The sequence below is a fragment of the Petromyzon marinus genome, chromosome 20 (assembly GCF_048934315.1).
Source record: "Petromyzon marinus isolate PM22_M1 ecotype Great Lakes invasive population chromosome 20, UKy_Petmar_22M1.pri1.0, whole genome shotgun sequence".
NCBI lineage: Eukaryota > Metazoa > Chordata > Hyperoartia > Petromyzontiformes > Petromyzontidae > Petromyzon > Petromyzon marinus.
This window is the reverse complement of record NC_133686.1, coordinates 9,049,650-9,070,271: the sequence shown is the minus strand read 5'-3', so window position 1 is coordinate 9,070,271 and position 20,622 is coordinate 9,049,650. Positions and strand designations below refer to the sequence as shown.

The 20,622-nt window shown below is 45.2% G+C and overlaps 1 protein-coding gene across 6 annotated transcripts in view; it reads left to right on the top strand.

Moving 5' to 3' along the window:
* The window catches only part of LOC116944128 (sodium/hydrogen exchanger 3-like), a 125,847-nt gene that overhangs the window by 48,081 nt on the left and 57,144 nt on the right, over nucleotides 1-20,622 (top strand). For all 6 annotated transcript variants that reach the window (XR_012942355.1, XM_032957579.2, XM_032957580.2 and 3 more), the window contains 3 exons: nucleotides 9,145-9,223; nucleotides 13,949-14,126; nucleotides 18,481-18,701. Coding sequence is in view for 5 of the 6 variants with exons in the window: in XM_032957579.2 (XP_032813470.2) it covers nucleotides 9,145-9,223; nucleotides 13,949-14,126; nucleotides 18,481-18,701 (478 nt within the window). In the remaining variant the exon portion in view is untranslated. The remainder of the gene's footprint in view (nucleotides 1-9,144; nucleotides 9,224-13,948; nucleotides 14,127-18,480; nucleotides 18,702-20,622) is intronic.

Genomic DNA, 20,622 nt, shown 5'->3' with positions numbered 1-20,622 from the left:
CTGGTCCAGGGTCCTAGCTAGTCTTCAGCCCGGGCTTCGTTCTTCGTGTAGGGAGATAACTCCCCGAGCTCTCCGCGGTCACCCTTCTTATACTCGTTTGTGGTCAGGTGTAACCAATCCCACATTCCCACGTGGAACTAGCTGATTGGTTCTCCCCAAATTGTGGCTACGATCCACTTCACCTCGTCTGACCCCAGCCGGTATGTACAGAGAGGTAACGCTGCACTGCCCCCTTGATACTTGGTGGCAATGCAGGTTACTGAACAGTGCGTGGTTAACACCTCTACACATGCAAAAGGTGGCACAAAAAAGGCCTCTCTTGAAGCGTCATGTGCTTTGCCTCCCAGTGTTGAAATTTTTGAAGTTTGGTTACATTGCGATGTTGCCAAAAATGCCTATTTATTGCTCTGATTACTAGGCCTGACCTGCATACTCTATTTAGCACTTTGATGTGGGTTAAGTTTCAGGCACATTCTAGGCTGAATCAACGTTTCAGTTTTGCATAATCTGGGAGTGTAAATGTAAGCGAACACAAATAATCGAGGTAAGGTCAGTTGACCTTTCAGTTGCAAGAGAATAAGTGCTTCTTTGTAGTTTTTGTTCTGTCCCTTGTAGCGTTTACACTGATTGTGTGGGAGATCAAGACGTTCTGGTTATTAATTAGCCTGTGCACTGACCTCGCCTGTGTTTAATGAGGCACAGTGTGTTGTGTTTTTGGAAAGGTGATCGAAAAAGTTAACCTGCCAGTGAGTTTCTCTCTCCTGAATTATTTTGTTATATTTGCATTTGCTCTCTTGTTGTTCTCTGCATTCACTAAGGTGCACAGAGATACATGGCGTTTCAAAAAACATGCAAAAATGCAATTCTTATTTTTATTTGTTAGCCCCAATGTCAAATTGTATATAAATTAGGGTACGTGTTCATGTGAGCTTATAGTCTCCTTAGTCCTCAAACACACCTTTAGATTTATATTCCAGACTTTTTTTTCTTCAAAATGTTGGTATTGAACTTGTCTCACATGCGGTAAATTGGTGCAGCTGTCGGCACCATGATGGCAAGATATTAACTACCTCGCCTGGTATACAGGAGGTCGTGGGTTCGATCCTGACGCTTGTATATGTAGATTTTGCACGTTTTTCCTGTGGTCGCGTGGATTTTTCTCCATGTTCTCCGTTGTTTTCCTCCACATGTAGAATCAACATGCGTTTAGATCAGTGGTTCTTTCCCCTTACTGCAGCCTTGCACCTCTTTGGTTCTCAGTCGTTAATTTGTTTTAATAATGTTAATCAATACATAGGTTTGATGAAACAAAGTAGTTGTAAAATTTTGATTTAAAGCTTTCGTGACTGCAGTAATTCATATTCTTAGCTCTTTCGGTAAAGTCACGTTGAAGGGAAACAATAATAAAATAAACAATAAAAAAATAAAATATATATTTATTATTTTATTGTTTCCCTTCAACGTGACTTTACCGAAAGAGCTAAGAATATAAAAAAGTAGTTGTACTTACATGCCCGTGCTTTATTTGTGTTTCGATGATTCACCTTCTAAAAACGTGTCTTGCATCCCTAGAAAGGACATCTCGCACCCCCAGGGGGTGCGTCTTGCACCCCAGGTTAAGAACCACTGGTTTAGAGTATTTGGCTACTACAAATTTCCACCTGATGAGCCACTTAGTTGAGCTATCATTGGTGGCCAGGTTCGCTTCTGAAAAAAGAGCTATACAGCTCAGTGGGCCTTACCTGTGTAGTGAGTCATTTCAGAGACACTATTTAGGAGGCAACAACGTTCATTCTATACTTATACAACACCGTTACACACGGGACTAAATACACCTATCTCTCACTCTTGTTACACATGGGACTACAATACACCTTGATTTTAATTTGAAGTTTTCGTGACTGCTGGAATCCATACTCTTTGGTTATTTCAGTAATGTCACGTAGGTAGAAAAAATAATAGATCACGACGTTTCGATCGCAACACAAGCAATTGTCATCAGGTGTAAAATAGGGGGAATCTGCTGAGGCAGGCTGTTTATAAAGGTTTAGAGATGGGCGGGGCAGCAATGTTAATGTAGGCGCGAGCAGGAGAGAGCGAGTAAGAGAGAAAAAATTGCTTGTAAATGTAAGCTCGGCAAGAATCGAGCTGAGCCAGAGCCCGGAGATTTGCTTATAAATGTAAGCTAGGCATCTCCGACCAGCACCACCTATCCAGTGAACTGGAGCATGTATGCCAAGCCCTCAAGGTGAATGGATATTTGGATCGAAAAATCCGCAAAGCTGTATCCCCAACCATAGGGAGAGAACCATCTGAGGACCCAATCGAAACCATCACCTTGCCATACATAGCAGGGGTTACCAAAAATATTTCCAAAATCTTGAATAAATACAAGATCCAGTTCGATTCAACATAGTACACAAAATCCGTGATTTGATCCCATCTGTGAGAGATGTGATTCCTGACACGCAATACCCTGGTGTCTACAAACTAAGTTGTGTCTGCGGTAGCAGTTACATTTGGGAAACAAAACGACGTCTCGGACTGTGTTCGCGAACACAAGGCAGATTTGAAACACGGCAGAACCAATACCTCTCCCGTGGCTGATCACTGTTTGAACGCGGTGGGCTCACACAATATTGTCTTTTCCGAGACCTTCGGGCTACCATCAAAGATTTGTCCATGAAGCCATCCAGATTTATAAACACAGACATAACTTCAACCGAGAAGATGGATACAAGTTAAGCAATAATTGGAAGGACGTGATCAACGAGGAAAAGTTTTAACTGCTTTGATGTTCCCTTCCTACCTGCCAATATTAGCCGACTCTCAAATTTCCGGGCCCTGGCCGAGCTCGGCCCTCGCCGAGCTCACATTTACAAGCAAATTTATCTCTCCTACTCGCTCTCTCCTCCTCGCTCCTACATTAACATTAGCTGCCCCGCTCATCTCTAAACCTTTATAAACAGCCTGCCTCAGCAGATTCCCCCTCTCTTTCACCTCAAGACGGTTGCTTGTGTTGCGATCGAAACGTCGTGATCTATTATTTTTTCTACCTACGTGACTTTACCGAAAGAACCAAAGAGTACAATACACCTTTCTCTCTCGCATACGGGATAACTATAATCGGGTCAGAGCAGCCAACGTGCTGTCTGACCCACGATAACGAAGACGGAGTGCTTGGGTTCCACTTCACCTGCAGACAGCCCCGATATTCGATCGGAGTTTCCCTTTTATCCTTCTCGGCGCAGCCTGGCTCCACCCTCGGCCGCGCCTACCTCTGGAATATTCCCGAAGGTTCCAGGCTATCTTACACCTGTTCCCTGGCTCTGCCCTTAACCACGCCCCCTTCGGGAACTCTCTAGACGTTCCTCAGCTACTCTTCCCGTGTCCCCTCGTTCACCTTTGGCCCACATTCCTCACCCCGGCCCAGCACGTGCTTAACCCGGTGCCGGGGTGACTCGTCCTCACATGCCCCCCCGACCGCCAGCCGCCCCCACCACACTCCCCCAGTGACCGCCTGAGGCTGCTATCCCCTACTCTGTCGGTAGGACTCATCTGGCTTCCTTCTGCTAGCACTCAGTACCATGCCCCTAGTGACCCACTGAGTGGTACTGCACAGTGTGTTAGCCTCTGCGCCCATTTCTACGGCACTTGGCACTACGCGTCGTAGTGATCCATTTAACATCACTACACCTGTATAATAAAATAAAGTAGTTAGGTATGGGCCATTGTCACCATGGGGGAGTGACAATGCCCAGTGGTGGCGTGTTTTGCCTGCCTGTTACAGAGGTTTCGCGGTTCGAATCCGAACGGTGGCCCCGGTTAACGCTGTGGTTGTATTGATGCATTAAATACGCGCTGTCTGCTTCATGGTGGATGTCAAACAAAGATATCGTAATGTCAGGAGCACGTTATTGTGTGCTAGCGTGCACAGTTACAATTTTGGCAAATCACGAAAAAGAATTTTCTACAAATTACTCAATTGGCATTACACACAGAAGTTGTCCCCCCCCCCCCCACACCTTTACCGGCAAGAAAATGAGTATTTGCAGGCCGGTGCTGAGTCGCATTGTGCCAAAGCATACTTTTCACATGGGATGAAATCGTTATTTTGATGTCTTTGCCTTCAAAAAAGTGGGTAGTATTGTGGTCTTTTTCAATTAAGCTACATTATACAGGGTGTTTGAGAAAAATGGTCCCAATTTCAAAGCAGTATATTTCACGTTGGCAACATGTTACAATTACACAAAAACGTTACAAACCGTTTAATGAGTTAAATTTTGATTTAAAGCTTTCGTGACTGCAGTAATTCATATTCTTAGTTTTTTCGGTAAAGTCACGTTGAAGAGAAACAAAAAAATAATAAAATATATAAAACAATAAAAAAATTCTCACGACGTTTCGACCATAACTCAAACGGTCGTCTTCAGGTGTGTTGGTTCGCATACATTTATTTTTAAACGGCGCATTTATTTATTTATAAAAAAAACGTTAGCGCCACGCGCAACGATTTGGCAGTTTACCCAGGACTAGTCCATCTATATTCTGAAAAGAGGAGGGGGGAGACGAAATTTTTTATAATGTATGCTGTCTGAAAGCCACTGTAAGCGTGAACAATCAATTAAGACCTGAAATGGTTTATCAAATCTTTCCAATGATTGCTAAGATAGAATCCATCTTCTCGGTTGAAATTGTCTCTGTGCTTGTATATGTGGATAGCCTCATGAACGAATCTCTCATGGAAGCCAGATGGCTTACAAAGAACCTCTGTCTTGGAAAAGTCAATGGCATTTGAGCCTACTGAATTAGAACAATGATCTGCCACGGCCGAGGTGTTGGTCCTACCGTGTTTAAGGTCTGCTTTGTGTTCACAAATGCGGTCCGAGACATGGCGTTTGGTTTCTCCAATGTAACTACTACCACAGAGGCAACTTAGCTTGTAGACACCAGGGTATTGTATGTCCGGAATCACATCTTTTACAGACGGAACCAGATCACGGATTTTATGTAATGTGTTGAAACGGACCTGGATCTTGTGTTTATTCAAGATTTTGGAGATCTTTTTTGTGATCCCAGCAATGTAGGGTAAAGTGATGGTTTTGAAAGGCTCCTCAAGAGGGTTTTTCTTCATGGTTTGAGTGATAGCTTTGCGGATTGTATAGTCGGAGTAACCATTAGCCCTAAGAGCTTGGTGTACGTGCTTGAGTTCACTGCTTATGTGTTCCTGGTCGGATATGCATTGGGCTCTATGATACAGAGTCTTGATGAGAGAATTCTTCTGTGATGGATGGTGGTGGGAATCCGGTTTCAGATAAGCATCCGTATGGGTAGCTTTCCTGTAGACAGAGTGGCTCATTGAACCATCAGGTCTCTTTTTAATTAGGACATCCAAAAAAGGTATCTTGCCATCTATTTCGACTTCCATGGTAAATCTGATGGCTGGGTGTATGGAATTGATGTGGTCGAAGAAATGGTCTAGAGCAGGCCGGCCGTGTGGCCAGATGACAAAAGTGTCATCCACGTACCTCTTCCATAAGGTTGGGCACAGAGTGGCAGTCTGGATGGCGTCAGTCTCAAATTTCTCCATGAAAATGTTAGCTATAACTGGAGAAAGGGGGGAGCCCATTGGGGTGCCCTCAGTTTGTTTGTAGAAAGTTCCATTCCAAGTGAAGTATGTATTGGTTAAACAGTGTCTCACCAGGGGGGGTACCTCAGTGTTTAGTCCTTGATGAACTAAGTCTTCAATGATTGCAATGGTGTCAGGTACAGGAACCTTGGTGAATAAGGAAACTACATCAAAACTGACAAGCAGGTCGTCTGGGGACAGGGAAATACCCTTGATTGTCGATACCAGGTGAGTAGAAGATCTCCAAAATCTTGAATAAACACAAGATCCAGGTCCGTTTCAACACATTACATAAAATCCGTGATCTGGTTCCGTCTGTAAAAGATGTGATTCCGGACATACAATACCCTGGTGTCTACAAACTAAGTTGCCTCTGTGGTAGTAGTTACATTGGAGAAACCAAACGCCATGTCTCGGACCGCATTCGTGAACACAAAGCAGACCTTAAACACGGTAGGACCAACACCTCGGCCGTGGCAGATCATTGTTCTAATTCAGTAGGCTCACATGCCATTGACTTTTCCAAGATAGAGGTTCTTTGTAAGCCATCTGGCTTCCATGAGAGATTCGTTCATGAGGCTATCCACATATACAAGCACAGAGACAATTTCAACTGAGAAGATGGATTCTATCTTAGCAATCATTGGAAAGATTTGATAAACCATTTCAGGTCTTAATTGATTGTTCACGCTTACAGTGGCTTTCAGACAGCATACATTATAAAAAATTTCGTCTCCCCCCTCCTCTTTTCAGAATATAGATGGACTAGTCCTGGGTAAACTGCCAAATCGTTGCGCGTGGCGCTAACGTTTTTTAATAAATAAATAAATGCGCCGTTTAAAAATAAATTTATGCGAACCAACACACCTGAAGACGACCGTTTGAGTTATGGTCGAAAGGTCGTGAGATTTTTTTAATTGTTTTATATATATTTTATTATTTTGTTGTTTTTCTTCAACGTGACTTTACCGAAAAAACTAAGAATACGTTTAATGAGTTATCAAGTTTTACTAAACATTTTATAAATGCTCTATGTGCCCTCCACCTGCTGTACGGACAACATCGAGACGATAGTTTAATTCGTCCCAAACGCCTCTCAAAGTGTCTTCTTCCACTGAAGTCACCGCTGCCGCAATTCTGTTTTTGAGGTCATCCAGATTAGTCGCTAATGGTGGCACAAAAACACCACGGGTCTTTGACGTATCCCCACAAGAAAAAGTCGCAGGGTGTGGTGATGTCTGGGGATCTTGGGGGCCCCGAGTGTAGCGCCAAGTCTTGGGATCTCGTGCGACCTATCCAACGTTGAGGCAGTGTGTCGTGCGAATGACTGAGGCTAGGGGCTGTTTATGCACTGGGAGAGGCATCTAGCAGTAATCTATCTCCTGCCCTTTCAAGTGGTAAGAGTTTCATTCATGGGCGGTTCGTGGTTGCAGAGATATAGCGATTTCAAATGGGGTCGAGCCTTTTGAAACACCCTGTATATATAAAACATCTTAGAATGTGATGCATTCAATATATAACAAGCATACATGTTTGGTGTACGCCATTGGAACGTGAATGTGGTGTGGTGTGTAACCATACGAAATTTAAAATCCAAAACACCTTTACACCTGTGCTTATAATTTCGTTTGCAGTGATTGTCTTGATTTACTAAAAAATGTTAAAATGTATTTATTTATCTATCTATCAAGAACCCGTGCACACTTCAGCCACGTTTCAACAGACCAAAGGAACCGCGGTTTCCGTCGCTAGACGGCTGTACCAAAATTAAAACTCGACATGTAACATTTTATGATGCACATAATCTACGAGAGTCATTGTGAAACTTAAAAAATGTACCTTTCTTTCCAAACTGTAGTCATCCTTTCCGTCTCTGCACTCTGATTCACATGCTCCCTGCAAGTTTCCAAATATTATACTCCTAATGCCATGCACTTGATATATTTATATATGAGCATATTGTGGCTGAATGACAGTTAAGGTTTTGATCGAAAGTAAGTTAAAATGTATATTCGATGTGATATTTTACATTCTGCATACATTGATTTATTTCCATAATATAGGTTTTTGGGTTAGATTACGTATATATGTAAATGTGTCGTTAAAACCCGCCACCACCCAACACGGCCAACTAGTAAGGGTTGTCACATAAACAGAACGTGGCCAATTCGTCACTGGTACAACACGCCGGTGTGTTGGAGAGCCAAGCCACAACATTTACAATCTGATTACGATGTTTCGCCAGTAATTACAACTAGCTTCATCAGGCGACAGCCAGATTTGTGGAGAAGTCCATCTGTTTCGTTCCTTATATAGAGGCGTAGATGTGATGACCACACTTCTACGCTCTTGCGCAAAGTAGGGGGGGAGGGGATTAATGAGTCAACGCACATTATGCATGCGCATTTTGCAAGCCCTTTGATCTTGTCCTTCCTGTGTATTAAAATAGCCGTACCAACGGTAATCCCTATTGAAGTATGGTCGCCTGTATAGGCATGCATTTAGATAATGTATTATTTGATGAGTCGCTTCCACGCAGCACTAAGTCAGTAGCTATCCGAACCGTTAAATTATTTTTTATTTCTTTCAATTTCGATAAATTCTCTAATTAGTCTTGGCCAGTAGTAGCTAGTTTTGCACAGAACTTCAACAATATCAACATCAATTGAGTGTTCTTGTTGGCACGCATGTTCTGCTACTGCTGACAGTTGTATTTGGGAGTATTTCATATTGCTCTGATGTTTTTTTAGTCTCGTGCTGATCACTGGTCCTGTTTGCCCAACATAGCATTTGCAACAAGTGCAGTTAATTCTGTTCACACCTTTTGTTGATAGCTTCGGTAATACATATTTTGTACCATATATTAATTTCTGTATTTTATGTGCCGTGCCAAATGTGACTCGGATGTTTTATTTTTCCAAACATCTGGCTAGTTTATCAGTTACTCCCGCAATGTACGTATTTTGATCGTTTTAATTACTTGGGCAGTTTCAATGCTCGTGTTATTTGATTTGGTATATACTGGCGAAACATCGTACTCAGATTGTAAATGTTGTGGCTTGGCTCTCCAACACACCGGCGTGCTGTACTAGTGACGAATTGGCCACGTTCTGTTTACGTGACAACCCTTACTCGTTGGCTGTGTCGGGTGGTGGCAGGTTTTAACGACACATTTATATATTTACACAATCTAACCCAAAATACTCTATTATGTATGATATTGGTCGCGAAAGCCTACGTGTTAAACATATATTTATTTGTTTAGGCTCATCCTAATTTACTAGACACTTCATAATCGCAAAGCACGATATGAGCTCTGATCAATCCTGTGAATAGTGGCTTATCTCATGGATTATGGGATTTATTTTTGTGTGCAAACCCATTGCACTGCCAGTTCCCACATCACGTGTGTAAAATAAACGTTAACTTAAGAGAGCCATCAAAATAATTTTACCCTGGCTGAAAACATTAACATTGTTTTTTGTTTATGTATGTTTGCACTGTTTTGTGGCAAGGTTTTGTACAAAGTGTTTGACACTTTTGTGGAAGTTGGTGCCGAAAATATACAGACTGTGGACTACATGAAAGGATTTGGTAAGTCAAATCATACTTTCCGTTGTGTCATTGCAATGCATTTTAAATGTTTTTCCCTACAAAGCACAACTTAAATACTAATGTATTTTGAGGCATTATTTTTCTAACTCTCATTAACATTCAGAATCAGAATATTTATTTATCTTGAATAAATTCGATGAGCTATAAAGCTCCTTTTGTTCACAGATGTCCAGTGTGTGTGGGTCAAGGCCGTAATTATAATATATATATATTGGGCGGGGGGGGGGGGGACACATCCCCCCCAATATTCAAATATGCTTAAAATGTCCCCCCCCAATATATTGATATAAAATAGATTCATGTTTATATGATTGTGGTTATGGTTGTACTTTATGAATCCCTAATCTCTGCCATTACATACAATGAAGCAAGAAAAGGTATAAAAGAAAGAAAAAACAGAGCAATGTAATACAATAACACTATTAGACATTATTGTAAAAAATAAATAAAAAGGCCATCCCATGTGTTAGTGAATTTTTTAATATTTTAGGCAGGAAATTAGTTTTAAAATTTAGATTTTTTTGGGGGGGGGGGACCCCCAGACCCCCTGGAAGATTTGGTCCCCCCCAATGTTGACTCCATGGCTACGGCCTTGGAGTGGGTGAGAAAGTTGCAACAACAAACAATACAAAAAAACATGGGAGTGCAAAATATTGGAGAGGTAATAAAATCACTAAAATAATCAATAAAGTGTATCAGTACAAATTGCAAACGTATATATACATTTCTGCCAATTTTTCAACAATAAATGCAAGCTTGGGCAAGATAGCAAAACAGCAAAAGTCCCAAGCCAGAGCAAAACAACACACCGTCTCTCAATGAAATTGCACATTTTCAGTTATGACTTGGGGCTACCAAGGCTCTACTGTACTTCAATTTAGTTGATTAGTTATCGTATATGGGGTAGTGAAGCAGATGAAAACAAATTTACGTAAAAAAAATTATTGACAACCTTTGCCAATCCCCTTCTAAATGAAAGCATCTCCATACTCTGATGGTCCATGTTTTTTCTTACTATACTTCACCATGTCGGTCAATATGGGTTAGTGAAGGGGCAGGGGGGGAGTAGGTCACTTTGTGCTGATGTCCATCATGGCCCGGAATCAAAGTCAAGTCGTGGAGATCATCGCTGAGTGTGGCAAGACTGGGACTTTACTTTATCGCATTCAAAGTTCCATGTATAAGTATCATTAATTTATATGTCGTGTCTTACAGAAATACATTTAAACAGGTGTTGAAGTCGCCCTGACTGTTTTTCGCATCTGGCTTTCAAAAACCTTTTAGGCCGATATTCTTCGTCACGGCTCGGCTGAGGCTTGGCTCTGGCTCAAAGTGAGCCGGCTCGGAGCCATGCGCTCGACCTGAGCCGGCTCAGGATGTCCATGAGTGGAGCCAGAGCCGAGCCATGGCTGAGCCGCTCGTTCATGCGTCTCTAGAAGTAACCGAGTGGTTCAAGCCTCACCAGAGCCATGTTAGAGGCCGAGCCAGAGTCGGGCCACAGCTAAGAACATGGCCCCTAGACTATCACCGTGTTTATCTTTACATGGTAGTAGCTGCTAATACAGCTGGCTGCATTAAACATTTATTCCATCAATTAATTGTCTCAAATGTCTTAAATGCACCTGCCTCTGTTCACCCAGCAGAGCGAATGGGCATTCCAAAGTTAGTTGGTCGACAGGTCACGTGTGGATATCTCAGATGTTTAAAGGGTTCTGGCCAAAGTGGAATAGTAGCCGGGCAGTGGTGCCGCAAGCCTCTAATCCAATACTGTGAGAGGCGAGGGTTGGTGGACGTTGCAAATTTTGTGAAACTCCCTTCCCATAGTATGTATCATGTTGAACTTCTTTCGCACCGTACGTAACAATCCTGCTTATCGGAGGTGCGGGGGAAGGACGACAAATTAAACACTAAAAGCAGTTCTCAAGGAAATGAGTTTTCAATTTAGATTTAAAAGTGCATTGCGCCAGTGGCTTTCTAATATCGGAATCGAGAGTGTTCCAGACGGCCGCATGAAGCGCGCGACGCAGCGACCATCTCTGTTCGCCAGCTCGCCGTAGGAGTTGAGATGCCGTAACCTTGGCTCGCCAGGAGAAGGCAGTGCAGCAAGTTTTTCGTGCGCTTCGGTTTACTCCCACTTGCATAAACACTCATCATTCAATGGCTGAAACATTAAAATTTAAACGCAATGCAGGACCCACCCCTCCCCCCAACCCCGAAAAAGTCCTGGATTAAAAAAGAAAAGTTAAACAAGTAGGCCCAATGGAGAGGGGTCTCTCTAGATGTCTCCTGTCGTTAAAGTGCTTCTGATAGCTGTACTTAGATCTATCTTTAATACACATTTATGGTGGTTTAAAAAAAAAGAATATGTGAAAGTGACACTGCAGGTCAGATAAGATTCTGTCATATAAAACTCCCCATCGAAACGTAACTAAATATTGATTACAACATTTCTATTTGTCACAAATCAATTTACTTGCTTTCATTTGATTACATTACAAATGGTAATGCAATAAAGGGTCCTACTATATTGGACGTCTCCCAGAAGATTGTTTTTTTTACTTTGGGGGGTGTGGGGAGTTTGTGGGATGGGGGGGCATAGTTGCAGTGCATTATTATTGTAAGCGCCACACTTGCCCGTATACATGGGAAGTTCATCAGCACTGGGGACCCCCTGCGCCGAGGTCAATCCCAACGCCTGTCGAAAGCGAATTTCTCATCATGTGCGGCGCACGCGCTGGAGACTGGATACTCCATGCGCCTGCACAAGCGAAACTCCCGGCGGCTAATTACGAGTCCCCTGCAGCTTGCTACGAATACACAAACCGGGACGGCTGGGTGTGGTGGTTGAACGCGCCGGATTCCCGGCCACGGCGATGAACTTCGAGTGGCGAGCCGTATCCGAGGTTGTCCTGGGAGCCTCAGCTCAATCAACCCCGCAAGTAATCTGTGAATCAGAAGGAGTCCAGAAGTGGAGAAGTGCGTTCAAACGCTTTTTTAGAGAGGCCGTCATTCCGCAGTGGATTGGCAGGGCTGCGGGCGTTGTTGGTCCATATTCAGTTTTTGGGTTAGGCCAAAAACGCGCTTTATCAATCAATTAGCATGACACTACCCCGTGCCCTAACCGACACACAAATATGGCTCGCTGTGTTGGCTTACGAAACCCTACGTTTTAAGTTCACGCATTTTTTGTTTTATTTTATATAAAAAAAACAGGGTGCACTGAACAGTTGAAGGTGGTAATTATAGAGTACTGTACACTGATTCATCAGTCTTGGCACCTTTATTGCAGTGTCTGCCTCAGAGTTATGGCAACATCAGGCTTGTACACTATTAAGGCAATTTCTCATTGATTCCTTCATTAATTCTCCATTCAGGTTAATTTTAAAGCTGCAATATCTGCAGAAGAGAGATTCTTTGGCCAATGTCGGTGGATTTTTACAATTTCTGGAAACAACGAATGGCTTTAAACTGGGCCACGTGTATGTGGGTCTCTGAGCGTGCCTTGACCAGCCACGTGGCTCCCAGTATGAGGTTGTGCCAATGTGCCCTATCAATTTGAATAACGACTTCGCAGTCGTGGCGTTTTGGGGTACCGTACACGGTAGCTGGTATAGCAGCTGGTTGGTAGTAAATCACCGTTTCGAAACGGCGTTGCTGATTTATATAGGGCCGTCGTGCCGTGCGCAAGCGGAGAAAGTAACCATCAGAAAGTGCTGTGTTAATTTATCACGAGTCGGCTCAGTGCCCCGGCATGGTTGGCAAAGGCCCTGGTGTAAATAATTAATTGGGGCCCCCTGCCCCCCCCTCCATGCCCCCCCTCCCCCGTCCCTCCTGGCCCCGGGGGGCCTGAGCCGCTCCAGCCCATGGGTCCCGGTGCAGTTGCACCGCCTGCACACTCGCTAAGCTACGCCACGAAAGTAAGCTGACCTATTTAAAGGGCAGTCATGCAACTTCTCGCAGGGTCTTCCACGAGCGGGAGCTCTGGAGAATCTCTCTAAATGGCACTTGGCCTACTCTTCCACACTGGCCAAGCGTCCTGAAATAGGTGGCAAGAGTTAACCACACTTTACCCTACCACGTGCGACCTGCTCGTGGTAGGGTAAAGGGTGGGGGGTGGCGGGGTTAAGAAAAGTGCCCCATTGTTTAAACTGCCGCACCTGGAGATCGAACTTGCAACCGCTGGATCTCAAGTCCATTGCAACTGCCCGTTGCAGCCAGGGCAACATCTTGTCGCTGATGCGTAGTCATTATACGTTTGATTTGTGATGATGCGGTGTTGCGGTCGTGAAATTGTGCAGTTTGTGTGACCGTGCGGTTATGCAGCTGTGTGCCCGTGCTGATGTGGTGGTTCATTAATAACAGGAGCGTGGTGGCGGCGGTGGTGGAGCAGTAGCGTAGTGGTCATCGGGAGGCTAAACGGATGTGCGGGCGAAGGACAACAAACTACATACTAAAAGTTCACAGCTCCAGTGGCTTCCTACTATCATAAGGAAGATGGTTCCAGACGGCCGCAGAAGCGCATTTGACAGCGCGGCAACCTGTCTTTGTTCGACGGCGAGCCAAAAGCCACTGCTAGGATGAACAGGCGCCTTAATAGGTGCTCGCTAACGACGCTTGCCCCAGACAAGCCCTGCGTGTACTACACGGGCAGTGTGTTGGTGGTGGTGGTGGGAGGATTTTTGTCTCCGTGTGGCGGTGGCGCAGCTTCGTTCCTCGTGGTGAGCCTGGGCGGCACGGCGGTCGGAGTCGTGTTCGCGTTCATGCTGTCGCTCGTCACCCGCTGCACCAAGCACGTGCACGCCATCGAGCCGGGCTTCGTCTTCCTCTTCGCCTACCTCGCCTACCTCTCCGCCGAGATGCTCTCGCTCTCCGCCATCCTCGCGTGAGCAGCACGGCAGCAGCACAGCAGCAGCAACACAGCAGTATCACAGCAGTATCACAGCAGTAGCACAGCAGCAGCACAGCAACAGCACAGCTGTATCACAGCTGTATCACAGCAGCAGCATCACAGCAGCATCACAGCAGTATCACAGTAGTAGCAGCACAGCAGCATCACAGTAGTAGCAGCACAGCAGCAGCATCACATCAGCAGCACAGCAGCATCACAGCAGCAGCAGCACAGCAGCAGCACAGTAGTAGCAGAACAGCAGCATCACATCAGCAGCACAGCAGCAGCACAGTAGTATCAGCACAGCAGCATCACAGTAGTAGCAGCACAGCAGCAGCATCACAGCAGCAGCAGCACAGCAGCATCACATCAGCAGCACAGCAGCATCACATCAGCAGCACAGCAGCAGCACAGTAGTATCAGCACAGCAGCATCACAGTAGTAGCAGCACAGCAGCAGCATCACAGCAGCAGCAGCACAGCATCAGCACAGCAGCACAGCAGCAGCAGCACAGTAGTAGCAGCACAGCAGCATCACAGTAGTAGCAGCACAGCAGCAGCATCACAGCAGCATCACAGCAGCAGCACAGTAGTAGCAGCACAGCAGCATCACAGTAGTAGCAGCACAGCAGCAGCATCACAGCAGCATCACAGTAGTAGCAGCACAGCAGCAGCAGCACATCAGCAGCACAGCAGCAGCACAGTAGTAGCAGCACAGCAGCAGCATCACAGCAGCATCACAGTAGTAGCAGCACAGCTGCACAGCAGCATAGCAGCAGCAACACGGCAGCAGCAACATCGCGACACCCCCACGCGCCGGTTCTGTGGGCTGTGAAGTCAACAACCGTTGATCCGACTGTGTTGCAAGGGCAATTAAAATCTCAGTGATTGTGATTGCCCATGATTCAGTGCACTCCAGCCTTCCACAGAAATGTTTACTGTCATTATTTAACAATTCGTGACTTGCTTTGGTATGTTTAAAGTGTAATATTTACCGTCTCGTTTGTCATTTTGTTCTGTATTTCTCGTGCAGTTGTTTTTGTGTTCGTGCCATAAATGTAGCACCGGCACATTATTTGCGGGGATGGAGGCCTCCCCGCATCATGTCGGTTTGTGGAGGTTGTTTGACCGTACTTCACCACGCTGGTTGGTGGAGGGTTCAGATAACACTCACCACTGGTGCCTACCATGGGCTGGAATTGTACTCGGGTCGCCGAGTTCATAGCAGAGTGCGCCAACCCCCGTCACACCGCTCTGCCCCTCGTGTGTGTAAATATGAATCATTAATAATCAATTCTCGATCGCACGACTTAATTCGTGAATTTGGGAGTGAAGGAATGGATTTTAACAGATGAATTGATGCACTGTTACATGCCAATTTTAAATAAGGTGGTCGATTTTTGATAAGATGGAGAGTCGGGAATATTGGCAAGGAATGCACAGTTCTTGGCCATTTTCAATTCAAAAAAATTATTTCTCATGCGTGCAACGGCGTGACAGAGTGATCACACGTGTACCTCACAGCAAGAAGGAGCTGGTTTTGATTCCTGACTCGGGTGTCATTCTGTCTGGAGCCTATTTGTTCTCACCCTGTCCTGCCTGGGTTTCCTCTGCGTTCTCTCGTTTCCTCCGATAGCTACAATTACAATGGAATTGGTGTGTGGCAAAACATCCCAATGATGGACCCTACTGAAAAATCGTTTTCCTGAGCAAATTTGCAACAACTAGTTGCAATTCGAATTGTATAATTAATTCCAAGAATTTCCCAGCAGTTTATTTGAAAACAAATTTCACGTTCGATGAAACCGGAATGCTAAGAGACAACCCACGTAGGAAAATAAAAAAAAGATGCCCATATAGGTTCGTCTACTATGGGAGAGCCTGGAATCTACCAGTTGAGGTCGGCTGCAGGGGCTTCGCAGGACAATCACTTCGGAGAGCTCTGGGGGGCTGCTCGGCATCGAGGGGGTGGCAAGGAAGGAGGTGGTGGCCGACGTCGGCAAGCGGGCACAAGCGGCATCCTGTTGGATCTGGCTGAAGAGGAACGAGCGGTGGCAGAGCCAAAACAGGCAGGAGGGAGGCAGGAGTCGAGTGGTGGATCGAGGGGGTAGTTACAGGATGCTGGTTCTGCCGTCGAGCCCACCTGAGGTGTAGTGGGCTAATCGACGAAACACCGGCGAAGAGGTGTGCCCACTTGAGAATCCTCTGAAGTCCCCACTCAGCTCGGTCCCATTTAGGGGAGTAGTGCCTTGAATAAGGAAGGGGTGGGGGGGGGGGGTAGTGGTTGCAGTGCCATCCAGCCCACAGAAGCAGCAAGGAAGTGAGTACCTGTCAGGTGAGCGGGGGTCATCGATGATCCCCATCGTATTTCGGATAGTCTGACATACTCAGTGTGCTTTCACGACCCCCCCCAACCCCGTGCATAGCACCAGAACAGAAGGCGTTGCCTACCACATGTGCCACTGTGCCAGTAAAACATTCAGATGTAACGAGCAGAGGTCCGTGTCAGCAAGAGCTACTTTAAAATTCCAGTGTTTGCAGTGCCACAAAGCGTGGTGTTTGGCGCGTGTGTGCGCACTCACGCACACGCGTCCCCGGCCACTGTGTCCGTGAGTGGTTCGCCTGCTATAACCGAGCACATTTTATGAGAAGCTGGCCAGCAAGTTGTTCAAACCACGACTCTATCATAATTTTCCAGCACCTCCATGAAGATTTGTAGGATGCGGTTTATTGGTTATAGACGTATATATATGTGTCTCAACTACGCTCACACATGCAAATAAAATTATTCAACGGTAGCACCAAGAGACATGTGTAAAGAATGGCTTTGCGGGGGGTAATGGTGATGGGGCAGAATAATGTTCTTGTGGAAATGTAATAATTATAGTTATTAGCGCTGGGTTTTTTTGCTGTTGTTTACATCTGATTAGCCTTTGCGTCTGGCACATTTTGTACTCGACCAAATTGTACGGCGTTCATGATGATATTGCAGCAACTTCGGCTGATTTTTGTGGACCCATTCAAAGCCCCCGCTGTTCTTCTTTTCTTGGAAGTTTTAACACCCCAGCATTGTTGTGGGCATGCGAGTAGGATTGTCACCTCGAGTTCCAAGTGTTGGAAAATGTATTCCCAAATATATGATGCGACAAAATAGAACAATGTATTATGTAGCCATAGAAACCAAATTTACATTCTGAACGAGATAGTGTGTCAGCATTATAAAAAAAAATAACAAAAATCATACCTGCGGGCATCAACAACATTCGTTTTCGAGTATTTGGCTGCTATACATTTCCACTTCATACGCTACTTTGTTGAGCTAACATTTCTGACCAGGTCGCTTATGAAAAATGGGCTGTATAGCTCAGTGGGCATTACCTGGTATATATATAAAAATAAACTAATTTAGTTTGTTTTGTTTCTCTGGCTTCACGTATTGCCCATGCCGCCTCCAACTAAAAACAGCGCAATGATTCCTAGTCATTGGTCATTGACGCAGTTACAGTTCCACCAGGGACAGGTGGCCAAGTGTCTCAGAGGTCAGTGTTCTGGGCTGAAACCGCTGAGGTCCTGGCTTCGAATCTGGAAAGCCACCCATGATTCAAGCAGCTTCTCAAAGTGAGTTGCACGGTGGCTTGTCTCAACACAGTCACAAATGACCGCATAAAACTCCACCATATGAAGTTTGGGTTTAGTACTTTATTTGGCTAAAATCCCAATTCCGGTTTGAATGGCATGCTCTACACTTATATTCTAGCAGAGCTTGTCAGGAAATGCAACACCTATAAAAAGGCCACTTTCAAAGCTAAATTCAAACAAGTCCTATGAAGTATTGTTTCCCCAGGCCATTATTTGACACACTGGCTTCAATGCGACATTTCCAAGTGGGTTCTTCATCTCATCGAGAGATATCTGAAGCATCAATGGAATGGATTTGGGCAAAAAAAGTCACAAAACATTTCCATCAAGGTCCAGTCAGTCGCCCAGTGTCACCTAACCCATGCATATTGCTTTTTTTGCGTTGAACAGGGCCCCGTCGTTTGGAAGGAGCCCTCTTGCCAAGAATTTGTTCAACAAGCCCGACTTTGCTGATGAGGCCCAGGAGGTCAAAACCATTCTCGAATTTGCTTGATTGAATAGATGCTGCTGGAAAGTCATTAAGCCAATGACTTAGAAATTATACATTTGTTTGTGGAGACACAGGACGGATATCTGTTTACGTAGGTTATCACCCATGCAGAATTTTACTGCTGACAGAGAGGACCTGGGTATTTATTTCGGTGTCGCGTGGCATCTCCGTCTACAGGTGACATAAGCACACACTCTGTCCGCTCTCCGCCGTTGTGCAGCATCACGTTCTGTGGGATCTGCTGCAAGAAGTACGTGGATGCCAACATTTCGGTGCAGTCACAGACGACCATCAAGTTCACCATGAAGATGCTGGCGAGTGGCGCCGAGACAATCATCTTCATGTTCCTGGGCATCTCGGCCGTGGACACTCACAAGTGGACCTGGAACACCGCCTTCATACTGCTCACACTCATCTTCGTCTCTGTCTACCGCGTCATAGGTAAGGCACCCACCGGTGGCACCGATGAGCTGCTGGATTCCCGTTGAAGGTCGGGGTAGCCCCCCCGCCCCCCCGCCCCCCCGCTTCAGGTTCTCTCTACCAAGGTGGCAGGTGGCCCAATGATTTCATTGTTTCAGGTCATTTTTGTATGCCCGCATAATAACCTTGCATCCTCAGCGGTGGAGCTGAGGATGCCTTTCCAGATAACCTGGAGGTTGTTAGCTTAAATGCTGGTTGGAGGTTGACTTAGCTCATCATGCCTCTGGTTGTTTATAAAATGTGTCGACTTTGTGGGGGAAGTTAAGTGGCTGTCCTATGGACATATCCCCCACAATGGGGATATGGAATTTTCATACTGGCTGAAATTCCACCTCAATGCTCATTCGAGCAAGAAAACAAATTTTTGATACTTTTTTTCGGGCCAAATGCTGAAACAAATTGACTGTTGATTTCAACAATGCTGACATAACATTGAGTTGCGATTTATTTTCGCCTACCTTTTTTGTCCGTGTTGAAGAATTGCCACTGTGTACAATGCGAAGTCATTTCAACATCTTTTCGTTTTCCAAGATGTCTGGTTAGTGTGGAAAATTGGGCCAAGAAAATGCGCTTTGGATGTGGCTCTCGAGAGCTGCCTCTAGAGGAGGCCCTTCCACCAGCAAGAAATTACAGGGCTGCACTTTGACCCTTTTTGCAAATATATGGACAGCAGTTTCAATTAGTTCCAACTAGTTCAATTATATTTGAATATTTCATCCTATCCTGTTTCTACACAACTTATTAATGCAGTCCCTTAAATAGTTAATTACATACTCACACACATTTGTAAAATGAACAACTTTTCATTAGGATTGACTGGAACAAACTTCGCTGGAACAAACTTCCCCACCACATTAAGCAATCACGTTCGCTCAATAGTTTTCACACCTCCCTCAAAACTCACTTTTTTTCCCATAGCTCACCCCACAGCCCATTTAATCTCCTCCTCATAACCACCACTGCCGTTCCTGCTCCCTCTTCCATGGCTCCCACCCATTACCCATCCATCCAATCCATTCATCATCGCCATTTGCTCTCATAGCTAATTCACGCATCACAGATTTGCCCATTATTTCCTCTCATCGATTGTATTCGCCTAATCTCCACCATTACATTAATGTGTACCATTCTTAAGTCTCTGTAAAGCGCCTTGGGTCAAGGCGTTGTATATATTACGTTAAGGTAAGATAATAAAACCACAAACAAGTGGGAAGGCAGCCAGGCGGTGGGTGACTTGGTGCCAACAATTGCCCAAGCCCTGCGATCCTCTGTATACCAAGATGTTTTCAGCCAATTAACGAGTGTTTATACATGTGTAATGACTCCGACGACAGTAAATAAGAAGAGCCACTTTTATTGAGTCGACACCATCAGTAACCCTATTATAGAATTACACAATAAGGGACCCTAGGCTTCTTTGGTGTCTTCCAGCTTGTATCTTCCTCCGAACCTCCCCACTCCTCGTGCTCTCCCCTTATATATCCCTCAGCCCCCTTTCTCGAATGTTCCCTCACCCTATCTCCCTTAATCCCTGTCCGTTCCCTCTAACGGATCCAAAACCGTCGCCTCTGGGTTCAACTTTGTTTCCCGCCTATTCCCCATTAAAACTTTTCCTCCAATCACTTCAAAAGCCCTGCCTGCTGACCAATCCCTGTGGAGGCCTCTTTCCCCCAATCGGAGACCTTGGTTTATTTTTGAATAGCCGTTAGGCTGCACATTGGCCTAGGGTCATTTTCGGTCATTACGCGTGTGGAAAGAAAACCGAAGTGAGCGGAGAAAACCCACGTGCGAGAGTTTGGGGGGACCACCCTATCCCAGTGCAGATGGAGATCACCTCCACTAGCTGTACTGCCAGCTTCTGGCAAGTCGGGGCACGGCAGCT